General features: G+C 46.2%; 1 protein-coding gene across 1 annotated transcript in view; it reads left to right on the forward strand.

The window, feature by feature from the left end:
• Window positions 1–17,136, forward strand: part of PANK2 (pantothenate kinase 2) — a 43,745-nt gene extending 26,609 nt beyond the window's left edge. The window contains 5 exon segments of the mRNA XM_059134343.1: window positions 2,861–3,114; window positions 4,321–4,497; window positions 6,362–6,485; window positions 8,062–8,187; window positions 11,915–17,136. Coding sequence (XP_058990326.1) covers window positions 2,861–3,114; window positions 4,321–4,497; window positions 6,362–6,485; window positions 8,062–8,187; window positions 11,915–11,965 — 732 coding nt within the window. The 3' untranslated portion in view covers window positions 11,966–17,136.
• The last annotated feature ends 1,094 nt before the right edge of the window (window positions 17,137–18,230 follow it).

Genomic DNA, 18,230 nt, shown 5'->3' on the forward strand with positions numbered 1-18,230 from the left:
TTTCTCTCGCTATCTCTCTCAAATAAAAATACATAAGTAAATAAATCTTTTAAAAAAATAATAAATTAAGAAAAATAATTTTTAAAAATGTTGTTTCATTTCTTCAAATGTCGTTTCAAGTGTTGTCTCCCGTCTCATCTACCACATAATTTCTCCTGTCCGCTCAGTTGTTTCCTGGCAGGCTTACTATTTATAAACAACAAGAACTCTGGTCCCAAGCAGCGGCTATTCGGTCTCAGGGGTAGTTGGAAATGGTTAGCAGTGGAGCCTCCTCTCCCCAAATGCCTTCTGATGCGTATTGTGCTGTGCTCATGTTGCAGGAGTCTGAATCATGTGTGACACTGCGGGAGCGCCAGTGGGTACCTGCTTTTGTTTTTTTTTAGTGAACACTGCAAAGTCTTGAGGCTGGGTCCTTTGAGGTGGATGTGGGGGTGGGTTAGGAGGGAGAGAGGACAAGTGAGTTGGCCGAGACCTGGACCTTCCGGGTGCAGTATAGATTGAAAATATCTTCAGTGACCATGTTTTTAATGCCACTAGTGAGAATGTTATTTTAGAGAACTGCTTTTTCCTTTGTCATTCTACCTCTTTTTTCTACACATTGTTTGGTTTGTGATCTTATTCTTTTTTGTTGTCTTCTGTCTCCTGACTTTAATCATAATATAGAATTGGCATGATTTTTTTTAACAAGTTTCTGTATTCTTTGCTTGAATTTCTTTTGGTTGTTGGTTTTCAGTGGTTTGTCTTCCACCCGTGAGTAAAGGGGAAGTGTAGCTGGAGGAGAGACGGTCCCCTCCTTTGCGGAAGCTTCATAGTGGACTCTGGATCATTGATAGGTAACGGAGAAAATCTTTTTCTGGGACCCTGTAGAGATGCCCTTTGGAATATATTTGAAAATCATTCAGGTTGCTACCAGAGGTACAGCATTGTGTGGTAATTTAAGGGGAGGGTGCAGAGTGGATTTTGGACCTCAGGAATTGGTTCTTAGGCGGTTGGGGTTTCTCATCTCTGCACCAGTGCTGTCCTTAAAAACTAGGAAAATGGAATGGCTGCCAAATGCTGTTTGTTATGCATTAGGGGTGACTAGTATTTAATAAGCCACAGTGAAATATTTTTTAAAATACTGAGTTTACCGTGGTGCCTTTTAAATTTTTTTTTTTTTTTTTTTAAGATTTTTACAAGCAGGGGGAGAGGGAGAAGCAGGCTTCCTGCTGAGCAGGGAACCTGATGAGGGGCTCAGTTCCAGAATCTCAGGACCTGAGCCAAAGGCAGATGCTTAATAACAGAGCCACCCAGGCGCCCCTACCCTGTTGCCATTTTAATGGAAATTTTTTTAAAAATGCAGATTTCAGGGGCACATAATGGGTTTGCTTGTTGGTACAGTGCCCACATTCTGTATACCTGGCATTAGTGAGGTTAGCTGTGCATTGAGTCCTTTTTCATTTAGAGGTGGGGATTTGATAGGAGCTAGCAGGACACTGCAGGATGACAGGAGTTAGAGGAAGGAGGAGGAAGAAATTCTAGGACGAAAAAGACCAGCTGATTGGGCCAGTGGAAAGTGATGAAAGTGATGGAAAGTTCAAAGTGGAAATGCTGGCACTTGAGATCACGTGTCAGGAAATCGGTTTTGAATTCATGACAGCCAGGGAGGGCACAAGCAGGTCTACAGCAGGGACGGTGATGCATCCTCCAGGAGCTTGCGTCTGGTCTGAGGAGGAATTGCAGATCCTACTTAGGGATGGTTTTCAGTGGTTTACCCGAGTCACGGGTACCAGGTAGGTGTTTTAATTAAAGATTAATATGAAGGTACCTATTAACTTCCCTCTCTGCGGCGGATCTGAATAAGTCGAGGGTAAATGTAATCAAGTGAGAGTAGAATAAAGGGGGAGAACTTGGGGGCTAGACCTAGTTCTAAGTAGAAATCAGTGCTTTCAGCAAGTGGAGGCCATTTTCCCTTTGCGCATATACGGAGTCTCCGTGCCTATAAACGTTCCTAAACGTTCACATGGGTTAGTAGTCCAGGGAGTGAAGTGGGGTTTCTGCCATCTTTCCAGAGTTACCGCTGTCAGAAGTTGATGTATCTTCCTAATTATCTGGGCATGACTATGTATGACACATACGTGTGCATATAAACTTGGCGTTAGTAACAGGCAGATAGGGTCTTTATGAAATGTTACTCCAGTTGCTTTTTTGACTGACAACATACCCTGGAGTTCTTCCCACTTCAGTTCTTAATTGACTAAAGATCCCCTTCACTCTCCATTGCTGTACAGTGCTCCCTAATATGAATAACAATCAGTCGTTTATTTAAATGGAATGAAGTTGATAACACTGTTGTAAATTTTGATACTGTTAAAATTTTCCCATCTTCCAGGGGTTGTAATCGGTTTAGGTAGTGAAAAATCTCACCTTCTACTTCAACATTTTTCTGCCTCTGGCGTCAGTTTATTAATAATAAAGTGTGGCCTGCTTTGGTATTGCTCCAGTCTTGAAGATGGTCTTTCAGAAGAGAGACATGAGAGTTCTTGTGTCTCCTGCCATGTGTCACCAGGTGTTTGAGTCACTTGAATTTCTTGGAGTCAGCTTTCTGCTTGGGCTGTGATCTGACCTGTGCTCCTGACTCCTGGTCCCTGTGCTTGGGTCTCAGCATAAGTCTCCACCGAGAAGGCTGTTTGTAGAGGGTGTGGGGGTGGGTCTGTCTTGTTGGGTCTGTCCAGGTGTGTGCTGTCCCCAGGTCTGTTCTGTGAATTATGCATAAATAATCCACATCTGTGAGCACTTCTGTGCTTTGTGTAATGGAGAGGGGTGCCTTATTAAGTGGAGTTGTATTTGCTTGTCTGAATACATTTTTATTTCATTACAGATAGGTGACCTTCAGCTTTGCAAACTTGATGAACTAGATTGCTTAGTAAAAGGAATTTTATACATTGACTCAGTTGGATTCAATGGACGGTCACAGTGCTATTACTTTGAAAACCCCGCCGATGCTGAAAAATGTCAGAAGTTACCGTTTGATTTGAAAAATCCATACCCTCTGCTTCTGGTGAACATTGGCTCTGGGGTTAGCATTTTAGCAGTATATTCCAAAGATAATTACAAGCGGGTCACGGGTACCAGGTAGGTCTTTTATATAAAGGTTATTACTTGTTTTTGATATTGTAATGGGTTAAAAGTGAGTTTTCAGGTATTGTGTATAAGTACACTTTTAAGGATCTGTTTAAATTATGTGGAAAACATTTTTTTTTTTCTGGGATTAGGCCAACAGATAGTTTTTCTATGAAAATTCTGGTATCATGACCTACTTTTCTTTAATCTGTACTGCTCAGGATTTCATTATCAGAGTTCTGTAAAATATCTTATTGTCAGACTCATTGAGCCCATAGTCCTTGCCCTCAGCTAGTGTATGGTGTGCGTATACCATAAGTCAAAGCTGAGCATCTGTAAGGAGAAGGCAAGGCAAGATCCCAGCTTTGAAACCAGCCTAGATTTTTTTTTTTTTAAGATTTTAATTATTTACTTGAGGGAGGAAGAACAAGTGGTGGGGAGAGCCTGAGGGAGAGAGAGAAGCAGAGTCTCAGCTGAGCAGGGAGCCCAATGTGGGGCTCAGTCTCAGGACCCAGAGGTCATGACCTGAGCTGAAGGCAGATGCTTCACCCACTGAGCCCCCCAGGCTCTCCTGGCCTCGATTTTATACATACAGGCGTATGTGTGCACACTTACCCAGCCACGGGATGGTCTGAGATCTAGAAAGGTGAGGTACTGACGGGGGGAGAGGGCAGGCTGAACAGGGAGGAGAGGTGGCAGGCAGGAATGAGTATGTTGGTGGTTTAAGGATTAGGGATGACTTGAAGTAGAACAAGGAGCTGGGGATTGGGATAGACAGTTTAACAGGTGTGAATTTTAAAAAGTAATTTTGGGGGAGAAACACATTAATGGGAGAGTTCTTTTCCGGGTGAGGGTGCTGATAAGCCACGGCGACTCGGGGTTTAGAGAGACAAAGGAAGGCCATGTGGCCCAGGTGTGGCGGGCGGATCTGCCCACAGACTCCTCACACAGCAGATGCTAGGACTGCACTGGGGACGGGGCTGGGCCAGGAGGCCTGTGTTTGACATTTCGCTTGTTGGTGCACGTGAATATGTGTCATGGTATATATCAGGCGCCTTGTTTTCTGTCTTCCCACAGACTTGCCTGCCAGAGGCATCAGCGTGACTGGGTTGGCGCAAGAGTGGGTTGATGTATGAATGTGGTTTTGGGTTCATAAATATTACCTTCTTGTTCTTATTTTTAAAATGTTGTAATACTGTGTTGTTTGTTTTTAATCAGTCTTGGAGGAGGAACTTTTTTTGGTCTCTGCTGTCTTCTTACTGGCTGTACCACTTTTGAAGAAGCTCTTGAAATGGCATCTCGTGGAGATAGCACCAAAGTGGATAAACTAGTTCGAGACATTTATGGAGGGGACTATGAGAGGTTTGGACTGCCGGGCTGGGCTGTGGCATCAAGGTAAGGGTGTGTGTGTGTTCTAAGAAAGACAGGAATAAGATAATATTGGGTGTGTCTTTTTCCTTTTAAACAGCTTTTATTGAGCTATAATGTATATACTATAAAGCCACCTGTTTAAAGTATAAAATGTAGTGGTTTTCAGTATGTTTACTAAACTGTGGAGTCATTACCATAATCTACTTTCAGTCCATTTTCACTATCCCAGAAAGAAACCTTCTGTCCATTAGCTGTCACTTCTCATTTCCCCACCTCAGTCCTTGGTAAATGCTAATATATTTTCTATTTATAGATTTGCCTATTCTGGACACTTCATATAAATGGTGTCCTGGAATATGAGATTTTGGTGATTGCCTTCCTTCCACTTAGCATGTTTTCAAGGTTCAGCTATGTGGTCGCATGAAACAGTACTTTGAATCTCCAGGTGAATTTTAGAATCACCTTGTCAGTAGTTGCAAAGAAAGGCAGCTGGGATTTCGATAGGGATTGTGTTGAATTTGTAGCTCACTTTGGGGAATATTGGTATCTTAACATTATCAAGTCTTCTGATCTAAGATGTAATGTCCTTCCATTTATTTAGAGTTTTGTTTTTCTTTTACCGATGTTTTATGGTAGTGGTTTTCAGTATAGAGTGTTATACTTTCTTCTGTTAAATATATTTCCAAGTATTTTATTCTCTTTGATGCTATTATAAAGGGAATTGGGGTTTTTTTTTTTTTGTTTGTTTGTTTGTTTTTTAGTTTTGAGATTTTACTCATTTGAGAAAGAGCACGCATGGGGTCGGGGCAGAGGAAGAGGGAGAAGCAGACACTCTGCGGAGCAGGGAGCCTGCTGTAGGGCTGATAACAGGACCCTGGATCGGGACCTGAGCCATCCCTGAGCCGAAGGCAGACTGAGCCACCCAGGCACCCCAGGAATTGTTTTTTAAATTTCATTTCCAGATCGTTTAGATAAAGAGTTGTTTTCTGTGTATTGGGACAGGTGATGTCTTAAAAAAAGATTTTATTTATTTATTTACTTAACAGAGAGATCACAAGTAGGCAGAGAGGGAGGGGGGAAGCAGGCTCCCTGCTGAGCAGAGAGCCTGATGCAGGGTTCGATCTCAGGATCCTAGAATCCTGACCTGAGCCAAAGGCAGAGGCTTAACCCACTGAGCCGTCCATGTGTCCCTCAGGACACATGATTTTTAGTCATAGAGAAAGGATCACACATAGACATGCTTACAGGGTAATTTCGGGTCTTTGTAAATGCTGTTGATGTCACATTCTGAGTTTGCGGCATTTGCGCATTGTTAATCACTTCCGTTTTTGATCGGGTTTGTGTTCTGCTAGCCGTTATTAATGTAGCAGTTCTGCTGCTTAGGTACTTTGAAGTACTTCATGTTCTAGGGGAATCTGAAACGCTTAAGGAGTTTACTCTGGGACTCCACTGTCTGTGCTTTTGCTTCGCTCTGACGAAGCCGTTTCCCAGACAGAATGTGACCATTCAGCTGAGTGGAATGGCTGTGCTGGTGGGAATGGATTGCTAGTAGAGGTGTCTTTCTGGAACTGTCTCTGGCTGCAGAAGGAGCCACCGGTGGCTTACGGTGGATCTGAGGAGATCGTAACTGGATGTGCAAAGACCTGTTATCAAAGCTCGGTTTCAGCAGAAGCTGCAGGGAGAGGCATTTTCTTATTCGGAATGCTTGAGAGCTTTCTTCTGAGTTGTGTTTCTCTTTGAACAGATGCTCTGTTATTTCATAATAGAAAATTTGAAGATTAAAACAATGTAGCTTCTTAAAGTCACATTTATCTTAAATGTTATTCTAAGTTCTGTTGGGCCAGTTGCCTTTGGTTCAGCTGCTGGGTGTTCTTCTCCCCCTTCACAGCTTTGGAAACATGATGAGCAAGGAGAAGCGAGAGGCAGTCAGTAAAGAGGACCTCGCCAGAGCGACGTTGATCACCATCACCAACAACATTGGCTCAATAGCAAGAATGTGTGCCCTTAATGAAGTAAGGGGACATGGATTTCTTTAGGTGCTCTGAGCAAAATACGGAACGTGCTAAGGGGCCTCAGCTGTGTACAATGTCTGTCTTGTCCAGATGGTGCCTCAGTGTAGTCGTACGGGGTGGAGTTGTTTATTGGGGAAGTTAAAGCTCTTCACATGTAGACTCCTCTTCACTGATGGGTTTTTTACTCAGTGAAGATGAGTATTGGCACTGTCGAGAAGTAAAAGTATATCTTTTGGGGAGAGGGTAGGAAGGCAGGCAGGACTCCGGTAATGGGGACTGTGGGTGGTGGTGATGGATTGCCAGCCGGCTGGAGGTCCTGTGCTCCCTGCGGAGCCCTGCGGTCCCCGGGAAGGCCTCTGGAGGAAGCTGCTGGAGCCAGAGAAGATGGGGTGGCCCCGGAGTGCCCGCCCTCCCTGCCGCCCCCGCCGAGCTGTCTTTGTGCTTTCAGCTTCTTTACAGTGCTGCCTTGTAGCATTCAGGTCAAGCAGCATTGTACAGGGCTATGAAAGAACCGAGAACGGCCTTCCCTGGGGGGCCCAGAGGGCGCAGCTCTACCGCGTGTCCCCACTTACACAGTTTGGTTTACAGTTAGTCTGTGAAAGAGATGATGGAGGCATGTGGCTTAAAAAGGAGACTTTGAAAGGTACAAAAAGACTGTCTCATTTTTAATTAAAAAGATACTGTATCAGCATCAAGTAATTAAAAACATTCTTCGTTTGAATATGTTAAAGTTACTGTTTCCTTTATTGCATGTTCCTTTTCCTGTACTTAGGTGTTTTAAGATCTGTTGGTGTGGGTGTACATACCATGTTACATTTTTTACTTAAGTACTCATAATTTCCCCGCTGTGTATTTGATTTGGTTTTGCATCATCAATCATGTGGAGCTGGGTATCTGGTTGCTTGCCCTGTTGGCTCCACAGGAATGCATTTTTAAGTGCGAAGCTTTTCACTGGTTGCATTTTATTCTGATCAGGGCCTTACTCTGGAGTGAGGTTTCTCTAAAGATATGACCCTGCTCAGGAGTTTTGGTAGATCTTGCCAGGGTGCTTTTCACAAAGGCTTATGAATTCAGGTGTCTTTAGCACTGAATGAGTGCGTCAGTGCTACCCTAACTAGGCTGATGGTTGGGAGTGGGATTTCAGTTCTGCTTTTAATAGGTTTAAAATGCTCCTTTCTTCGACTACTGGTGGGGTTGAATTTTTTCCCATTATATTTCTTGTATAATTTGCTTATTTGTGTCACTTTCCTTCTTTGGGGTCTTAATTTTTTTTACTTTTCTGTTTAAAACTTTAATAGCAGTTATTGTCTGTCATATTTAATACAAATGGTTTTTCTAATTTGTTTTCTCTTGTGACATTTTCTGGCATGGTTTGAAGCAGGTCGGTCCAGAGTTTGTCTGGGTTCAAATTTAAGTAGCCTTGGACCAACTGGATTAAATGTAAATACTTTTTTATTTTTTGCTCAGCAGTCAAGTTGCTGCTAAAAACCATGTACATGGTGCTCTGTTTGGGGTAGCTTTTACGAGAGAACAGAAGTTAAGATGAAAACTAATTGCCTTTTTTTGATGTGCTCAGAACATTAACCAGGTGGTATTTGTTGGAAATTTCTTGAGAATTAATACGATCGCCATGCGACTTTTGGCATATGCTTTGGATTATTGGTCCAAGGGGCAGTTGAAAGCACTTTTTTCGGAACACGAGGTAAGCCGACTTCTTTCTTGCGATAATGTTACAGACATAAAGGCATGCAATCCCCACCGCGTTGGAACGAAGTAAACGTTGAAATGGACTTCAGTTATTTTTTTGTGAAAGTATGATGCAGGGTTTAACTTTGTAATGTTCAAGAGCTGTTTCTTACCTGATTTACTGCAAGGGAAGTTTTTGGTTAATTGTGAGCTTCAGCAACTTTTAAGAAATCTTGAACCCCTCTATTTTTAAGGTTCTCTTCTGTTCTGAACCACCCTTTATCTTTCTCCCATTACACTTATTTTGTAAATGTACTTACTCTGGGTTCTGCTTTTTTCATTTGGATGTCCGTTTTTATGTATTGATGCAGTTCATGTGCCACTTATTTAAGATGTATGTTCTAAAAACAAACGAAAGTCTATTCCAAGATTAGAACCACACCGTTATGGAACTTAACACCTACACAAGCTAGAAATGACAAAATGGACGAGAATCCTTGAATCGCTCCGCCTGATACCCGCTATGGGAAAGTGCCTTACTGTTTTTCCGGCTTGGGGAAAACAGAACCGTAGCTGTGGAGGGGACCTCTCTTCTGTCCCCTTGGTCGTGGGGTAGTTGAACAGTTTCCAGTGTTGTTGGATTTTAAAGTGTTATCAGGAACATTTTTCAGAATTGTTAGTGCCTGTTTAACAGTATTTACAGGAATTGACAGAGTAAGATTTGAACTGCTACAGAGGTGGCTTTTTCCCTTAAATTTGCTTTTTTTTCCTTTTGAAGTGGCTTAAGTTCATAGTTAAAATTCCAAGTGTACAAGTTCCTCTTTTCAGAAAGTTTAGTCATCAAATATTTTAACTTTATTTTATTAAAAAGTTTTTTACTGAATAAATCTGATGTGTAAGACCATGTACTTCTTCTTCTTCTTTTTTTTAAAGATTTTATTTATTTATTTGACAGAGAGAAATCATAAGTAGATGGAGAGGCAGGCAGAGAGAGAGAGAGAGGGAAGCAGGCTCCCTGCTGAGCAGAGAGCCCGATGTGGGACTCGATCCCAGGACCCTGAGATCATGACCCGAGCCAAAGGCAGCGGCTTAACCCACTGAGCCACCCAGGTGCCCCAAGACCGTGTACTTCTGAGGCAGCAGCATGTTCCTCTGATAGGGCTGTGCTCAGCGGGCACCACCAGTCCCACAGCCCAGGGTGAGCCGAGCGCCTTACTCCCCAGCGTGGGAGCTGGGCTGGGCTTGCCGTCTCTCCAGCGTCTATGCTGCTCGTTTTAATTTTTACCCTGAATGCTTTTTTTACTTTTGATGTTATTAATAAATTGGTACCAAATTATTATTTTTATATTGAAGAGACTTTTCTGCTAGATTTTTTTTTTTTAAGATTTTATTTATTTATTTGACAGAGAGCAAGAGAGCACAGCAGGCAGAGCAGCAGAGGAAGAGGGACAAGCATCCTCCCCATAGAGCAGGGAGTTTAATGCGGGACTTGATCCCAGGACCCTGGGATCATGATCTGAGCTGAAGGCAGTTGCTTTAACCAACTGAGCCACCCAGGCACCCCTATCATTAAGTTTTTTTGTTTTTTTAAAGATTTTATTTATTTATCTGACAGAGGTCACAAGTAGGCAGAGAGGCAGGCAGAGAGAGAGGGAGAAGCAGGCTCCCCACTGAGCAGAGAGCCCTATGTGGGGCTTGATCCCAGGACCCCGAGAACATGACCCGAACCAAAGGCAGAGGCTTAACCCACTGAGCCACCCAGGTGCCCCTCATTACGTTTTTTATACCTTTTATATGTATCTTCCTTTTTGTGATCTTTGACCTGTTTCATTTCGCTTTATGTTATAATAAAAAGAAACCCTCTTTCTTGTCAACATCGTAGTATAATTTTCCTCCTGCTCCATTTCACCCTCTTGAAAACCTTTGCCCAAGTGGAACGTGGGGATTCTTAGGTTAGTCTTCACCCCAGGACAGCTAGGATTAAAGCACTTCTGTTTAGGGTCTTGGTTGAACGTCTTGCCGTGTCCTTCCCATGGCGCCTGGGCCTCTGCCTCTAGCGCCCACTGCTTTGCCCCTGGAAACTGGCTGCCCACGGCTGCTCACGGCTTGAAATCTTCTCCCATCCTCACTCCGCAGTCAAACTCATGTGAAAGCTGTGTGTGGCTCCGGTCAGCCTCTCTGTCCGCCTTATGTCCCATTCTCATTACAGTATCTGGTAGCTCGTGTCAGCGGATGCCTTCTACTTGGTGGGAGGTTCTGGGTCTTCAGGGGAGCTCGTTCCAATGGTTCACTTCGTCTCCTCTTTTGCTGTTCCGAATGCCATGGAGAGCAAAGTGTACCGCCAGGTCTCACAGGGAGCGCCCAGGGGTCCGTCCTCTGGCAGTGGTGGGGTCCCTCAGTGATCCCTCATCCTCTGCAGCGGGGCGGCCCCCGCCGATACTGGCGACCTCGCATCGTACACATCGTGCGGCTGCCTGTGCTCAAGGCTAGGAAACAGTGAGAGGAGAGGCTGCAGCTCCTCTCGAGTGAGGCGACTTCTCTTGGAATAGTTTTCCCTGGGAACCACACTGGACTTTCGTGACTTATGATAGAGACTCTTAGCACATTCTTTTTAGTCCAGGGGTGGGTCTTTCAGGATCTTCCCACTGTCCTTTTTTGGTCATTTCTCTCTGAAAGTGCTTGACTGGTTATCCTTTGGCGACCTTGATGGACTCTAGACCGCTGGAGGACTGCCCTCTGCTGATCGCTGCTGGCGTGCTCTTTCTTCCCGAGTGGGTTTTGTCTCATTTTCTGTTACATTCAATCCTTTATTCTTTTCTTTCTGTTTTTGGGCTTTAATGTCTTGGTTCTTGGTTGTATTTGACTTTGACTACTTCTGGAGGTGGTCTGGCATTGTCCTTCCGCTGCTGCTTGTCTTTCCCATGCCTCTGCCCTCCCTGTGGGGCTCTTCTGTTCTCCAGACGGCGCTTTTCCATCTGCGCCCCTCTCTCCACGTGGCAGTAGCGCACTCTTGTCTATTCCTCTGCCCACTGTCTTGTTCAGGATCCAGACATCCAGTTGCTTCCTGGGTGTGGCTGCTTGGCTGCCGGGGGCACGTCAGCCTCAGCCGTGCACAGGCCACATGGAAGCCCTTCCTTGCTTGCCACCTCTCTTGCTCCTGTGTCCCTGTTCTCGGGGTGCTGTCACCAGATGCAAGCAAGGATTCCCAAGGGAAAGACCTGCTGCCCTCATCCCCTTCTTCAGGCAGGTCTTGAATCCATCCCACGCTTTTCTCATTCTCCCTTCTATCCCCAGCCCAGTTAGGCCCTCACCCTCTGTGACCACCCCCACCCAGCCCTTCCTGCTCCACTGCACTTCGTGTCCCATCTTCCCTTCATTCCTTAGTTGTTTGGAGAGGCTCTGGGCCTCTGCTGCTTCTCCCATCCTTCTGCAGGAGGCAGCCCCGCTCTGGGCTCTTACAGAGGGCCCTGGGCAGCCATGGGCCCCAAGCTCCTGCTGCCTTCACCTCCCATAGTGACCTGTGGGGCGGTCTTGGACATCCAACCCTCCTCCCCAGCCTGGGATCTCTTCAGAGCTTCTCTGCACCCAGGCTGGCCTTGGGCTCAGCAAAATGGGTGCTCAAGAAATGGGTGTCAGGAATAAAGGGCACTGTTGGCTTTAATACTAGTGATCATGTTTATGGTGATTTAAATAAGTTTGAGGAAAATTGCTCTCATTTTTGGTGTACCTTTTTTTTTTTTCAGGGTTATTTTGGAGCCGTTGGAGCACTTCTTGAGCTGTTGAAGATCCCCTGATCATTACCTGGGGAGGGGTTCCTGGAACATTCCACAATGGGATCTGTGAACTTTTGTTTTTTAAGAGACTTACTCAATTTTATGATTGTGTACTACCCGAATCAAAGCAAGAAAGGACAAATGTATTTTTCTAAGTCATCAAGATAAATCCTTAAAAATCCAGTCTAAACTAGTAACCAGTAAGGAAAGATACATACATAAAAATGTGGACCATGTCCATGGCAGTGAGGGTCTGCTGTGTTGAAGTTGCTCTTCAGTATAGCTTTGTTACACCTGCCATGTATTTTTGAAATTCAGTGTCACTGGAGCCACTTCAGGGGAGAGCTGTTCGGTGTTCAGCTGTGATTTTGTGTCTTGTTGCACTTTCTAGATGTAAGGCAGGCACTGTATGTTGTAATCTAATCACAGTGTTGTCAGTATGGCCTCGGAGATCATCATCTGTGCATTAACTCTGGTGTGCATTTAGCTTTTTGTGTGAACATAATTTCAACATGTTTTATTTCAAGGATCTGCAAATTTGATTGGGCAGAGTAATTCTGTATTTGTAACTCTGGCTGGCAATTAAGCAATTTCTGGAAGGGCAGTTATGGTTACTCTACACTGCAAGTCCTGAGAAGGTCTGTTTGGAAAGATGGGGCTTAGTCTACCCTGGGCAGAATTTCCTGGGGGGCAGGGGTGGGTGGGAGATAATTTTGTCTGAAGCGAGTTAAGCTAGTAGGAAAAACACCACCATCCGGAAGACTAAAAACCAGACAAAGTGGGCCTCTCGAATTGACATCTTTTCAGGGAATCGGGAGAATCTGGTGGTTTTGGACTGTAGAAAGTGAGAAATTGAAGTCCATTGATTAGCTCATAGGAAGCAGGGTGTGGTACTTCCGCCTTCCCCTCCCACTCGGGGTCTTTACCTGCCAGAAATTGCCAGGCAGGCTGGCTGGTGGGACTGCATGAGGGCTGCACGTTCAGGCTTAAAAGGTAGCGTGATTAGAGTGAGGTTTTAAGATGGAGTCTTGGTAGATTGACTTAAGAACGATTTCTTTCTGCTGTGCAGAATCATTTAAAAAATGCTTCCCTTTGGAGATGGAGTAACATTTTATTCTGTGTATTTTTGTGCCTGCTTCATCGCTGTTGATAGCAATGAAGAGTCCGTGTAAATCAGCTTTCGAACCAGAAGGAAACCCCAGGGCTCTGCAGCCTTCCTGGCACCTGGGCAGGAGGCACCTGGAGGGAAGGGTCCATGGGTTGCCAAGGGAGGAGGGCTGGATCCCTTGGCACCTCTCATGTTGGCCGCATGAGGGCAGCAGAGGCACGTGCCTGCCAAGGGCAGCTGCCCAGCGGCCATTTCCCAGGGGACGCCCCTTCATGCAGTTGGGCGCCTGTGGGTTGTAAGTGCTGCCAGCCTGGTGGGCTGGAGGGACGCTCATGACCCTGGGGTGGCAATCATCTCCGCTTTTGCTGCCCCTCATGTGGGGGCCTCAGCCCAGGCCACCTCTAATCTTCCTTAGGCCTAAGACCTGGGCTTGATGACCCCACATTCCCCATGGCCTCCAGAGACAGTGTCATTACCCGTTTGCTGATACACAGTCATGCTTCTGGAGCCCCATGTGCCCCAGGCCCTCTTCGTTTGCTTCCCTCCAGAGACGGTAGTGGAGGGAAGGAGGGAGCCGGCTTCCCACAGAGACTCTGGCCCCTGTGCTGGGGGTGCCCTGCTTTCCCCCTACGTGTACTGTGCTCACGAGGCTGTGACCAGTGCTTTACGTGGCTGGCCTCTTCGCAGCCTTTGTGAACCCTGCAGCTGAGCAGGAACAAACCTGCCTGAGGTCCCAGGCTCGAGCTGGCAGAGCCTCCTCTTCTGCGGAGCGCTGACCTTCTGCTTCCGTGGAGCCACACTTCCCTGCTCTTGAGAAGCTGTCTCCGTGACTTCCCTGTGCTTTGTGCTCAGCCCACGCTGTCACTAGCTGGGAGGGTGCCGGATCCGTCACCAGTGAGTGGTTTCTAAGTCTGGTGGACGTTTCAGGTCCACATCTTCAGTTCTAACACAGCAGGCCCCTCTGGCTTTTCCTTCGGCCTCCCAGGCCACGGCTGCCTGTGCCAGCTGCTGCTCCTTATAGGCCACAGGTGCAGGTCCGGACCTCCCTCAGCAGTCTGCAGCCATGGACGCTGATCTCTAAGGTGGCGGCCCCTCCTAGCCCTTGCCTCTGACCGGTAGCCCCAAGGCAGTGACCGCCTTCCCCTCTCACCACTGGGTGTTCCTAAGGCCATCGCTGTACATTCTCTTCCCTGAGCCTGATCCCAGTTTACTGCCACTTCACTACCTCTGGCTTGCGAGATTAACGTAAATCAGCTCCCATCTCCAGGTACCACTGCATTCTGTCAGCAGTGTCCCTCCCAGCCCATCATGAGGTAGCCTGAGGGTCCCCACACCCCCTGCAACTAGAGACCGTGTGGGGGGTACAGGCAGGGGTTGCCTAAACCAAGATTGGAGGTGAAGGTTCACAGGGCTGAGTGCTGGGATGCGGTGACTGGCAAGGGGGGAGGGAGTCTCTGTGAGGGTACCCAGGCTTCTTGGGGAGGCTTGGTTTTGGACTGTGATTTTGATACCAAAAAGGCAGCTGGATATTTTAATTGGAGATTTCAGACCTGAGAATGATGTGTATCTAGGTGGGAATTTAGTGACTATGAAGGCAGAATGAGAATAGCAATTACAAGATGGGCAGAGAAGGAAAAGGCTGCGAAGAAAGTGGTTCAGTAAGGCGGTGGTGGGGCCGGCTGCCCAGGCCGCTGGGGAAGAGGAGCTCTCTAGGCACCTGTATTCAGGGGAGGTTTAAGAAGTGGTCTAGATTTGTGGCAGGCTCATGGATGGCCTTTTTCCCCAAGCTGTGGGGCCAAAGCTGACCTTCAGGGGTCCTAGTGAGGGGCGGTGAGGAGAAATGGCAGTTGCCACAGGGTGACTTTGGACCAGGAGAGGTTTTTTTCTTCTAACAGAATAGTTGGTATTTCCAAGCCTGTGATGTAGCTAGAGAGGTGGGTGTGGGCTAATTCCACCACCTCAACTCCCCTGAGTACTGTTATCTGCATTGGTGAGACCACTGGTATGTCCAGCCGCATCTGCAGTACCAAGGCCAGGGAGGGAGGCAGGTGGGGCCCTGGCCTCTTTCTCCCTCACCGTGACCTGGTGCTCCAGTCTTTACCCTTGACCCTAACCCCTGGCCCTGTACCCAGGAGGTATGGGGTGCAGGCTGAAAGCTCGCCTTGATCACAGTCCATGTTGCTGGTGACCAGCTCTTTTTGACCAGAGCCACTGACCTTGGCTTTCCAACTCCTGCTACACAGGCTGAAGTGGGGTATAGGTGACCTCAGGTCCCTCTGAGTTACAGGGTACAAATGCAACACAAAGTATTTTCAAAACATGTTTTTTATTTACATTTGTTTTAAGTCAATTACATGCAAGTTTTGTTTTTAAAACAGGAGTAATTAGCCAAAAATGCATTAAAATTTTAAAATAGCACTTAAATATACAAAAATATAGCTTACAAAAAACTGCGAATGTTTAAAAATATTCTGCTGCAGAATTCTTAGTGTACAAATACGTCTATGAAACCTGAGAATCAGCATTTCATAAACTTTTTTTTTTTTTTTTTTTTTTTTTTTGAGGGAGTTATACAAGATCTAGTGAATAAAATCCAGTGGGCTAAAGAAACTACAGGACCTAAACTATTCCCTTTGTGGCAATGGCATCAAGAAATGCAGAGACAACAGTATCAGGAGCACTCTCGGAAGACCAGGCCCTCGCCAGGAGGGACTTCTCTAATCCTGGCCCCACCTGCTCTCTCTAGCAGGGCCTGTGAGGGAAGGGGCATATGGAAGGATAGTGTGCACCTGGCCCTAGACTTAGGACCACCAGGCTGGTACTGGCACAGGGAGCAGAGAGGAGCTTCCTCAAACTACAGACAGGTCCCTTGGCTGGTGGGGACCACATTCGAGGTTCATGTCCCTGAAGCAGTGTGGGTGTTCTCCCTGACCCCAGAGCCACAGGAGTGAGCTCTGGGTTGGTAAGCCAAGGGTGCGATGCTTGGTCTAAAAAGTGGAATGAAACTCTTTGCATCTTACAACAAGTTGGGCTCTGAAGGTGAACAAACTGAATAAGCCCCGTTTTTCTCCTGCTATTCTCAAATGGAAGCACATTCCATGGCACGTGGGATCTTTTGTTCATCTTATCTATGAAAGAACCATTTCTGGTTTTCAGCTGCAGATTTTACCAGAACTTAGACATTGCGAATTGAGACATGTTCATCTCTTTTACTTAAAATTCATAATAGCTTGTGCGGAAGACATTCTAGCCAGGACGAGATACTCACTAACAGGTGGCATTTCACATACAGTTCCTTTCAAGTTTCAGTTAGGGGCCCAAGTTGCACTTTTAATCCAAGGGAAGGCAGGATGCCAGGGAGGTTGGTGAGGACCAAGAGGCAGGAGTCCATGTCCCTCCCTGCAGAGCTGCCTGGAAGCAGCAGCTCTATCTTCTACAGGGGCAAAGATGGACTTAAGACATTTTTTTTCTTTAAAGGAAAAGATGACTGATGGAGTAATTTCTATTTTTGAATGGAGAAAATTCTGTGGGAAGCATTTTCTTTTTAATGTGTGCATAAAGGTTGGGGTGGGAAAGGGAGCAGAGCACATGACCTTCAATATGGACCCTGAATGGTGTGTATCTATGGTTAATTTGGAGACTGCCCACCTACCTGCTTAGCAGCATCTGAGACCTCCCACCCACCCACCCACCCAAAAAAAGGAAGGCTGCCGGAGGCTTTAGTTGCTGCTGCTTCTCACATCCCCTGCCTCATAAACACAGGAGCTCACCTAAGAAATCATGGCTGTTGTAGCCGGATATCACCCCATCAGATAGGGTTTGGTGGGGGTGGGGACAGCTTGTCCAGGCCCTGCAAAGACTGCTGGACCAGGACCAGAGATCTGCACTGCTGCTGTCAGCAAGAGAGTGGAACCTGCTTTTGAGTGTCCCGTCACAGACCAGGAAGACAGTCTAGAAATTGGTTGTGCTCATGTACTATCTGAGCATGTTTGGTAAGGGCCATGGAGGGATTGCTGTTTCTGCTTTGTATGGAAAACAAGAATTCCAGTATGCTGCAATCAATAAAAAATGCCTTATTCAAAAAGGAATGTGATTGCGAAGACATCCCCCAATTATGGGCTCACCTTTTACAGATACTCTGCCTTCTGGGTGGCTCTTCCCCCATGAATAGGAATGCTCCTTGGATATACTTGTCTGGTATCACATAAGTTAGAAAAAAAAAAAAAAGAAAAATTATATATACACACACAAGCACTCGTGTATACATACACGTGTGTATTTACCTGTATATGCATAAACCGTCACTGGAAGGATCTACATGGAACAAACTAAAAGGGGGAGTTCAAGGGGTGTTAAAGTTGGGCTTGTCAGGTCAGGGATGCAAGGAAGACTTTATGATTTGTGAACTATGTGAAGGGATTACCTACTCAAAAACTTAAGGAATAGCACTTAGGGAGCACTATGGGCAAAGTTACATGGAGGTGACTAGGGAAGATCTGGAGAGGCAAAGGAAGGGGCCCAGGCAAAACTAGACCCCAGGGGCAGCCCCCTGTCCCTCAGGAGGCTCCTGCTGAGGTTTTATTGCTACCTGAACTACAGAAGAGCCCTGCGTGGCATGTATTATGATGTCCCCTACTCAGAAGCTTCCACAACCCCAGCCCAACTTCCCACCAGGCTTTGGACGTGGCTGGTCCACACAAGAACCAGCAAAGACATTACTACAATTCTTAGGTGATGAATAAGGAAACCAGCTTTGAGAGGCTAACTTGCATAAAGACGCTTGGCTGGTGAATGGCCAGGGAGGATTTCAAGTCACTGCGCACTTTTTCTGTCCAGAGCTCTAGGGATGCCTCCCTGTGTTCATTTTGTAATTCTCAGCCTTTCAGAAAATTACTATAGTTGTTCAGAATAGCTTAGCAGAGCAGGAGCAGGCCATGGAGGTGACAGGCTTTGAAGTGGGTCTGTGGAAAAGGGCAAATCATTCCCCTGATGGGCCCAAGAGATTTGGCATTGGAGGAAAGGTTCTTCATTTGTCAAGACATGTCAAGAACAAGCTTTCTGGCAATGATGGGATGTTCCCTGTACTCCTCACCCCAAACTTCCCATGGGCTGTCTGCTCCCATCTGGCCATTTCTGTCTTGTCCTGTTCCCTGCCTGGGTGGGTGCAGACTACAAGTA

Source organism: Mustela lutreola, chromosome 9, assembly GCF_030435805.1.
Source record: "Mustela lutreola isolate mMusLut2 chromosome 9, mMusLut2.pri, whole genome shotgun sequence".
Lineage (NCBI taxonomy): Eukaryota > Metazoa > Chordata > Mammalia > Carnivora > Mustelidae > Mustela > Mustela lutreola.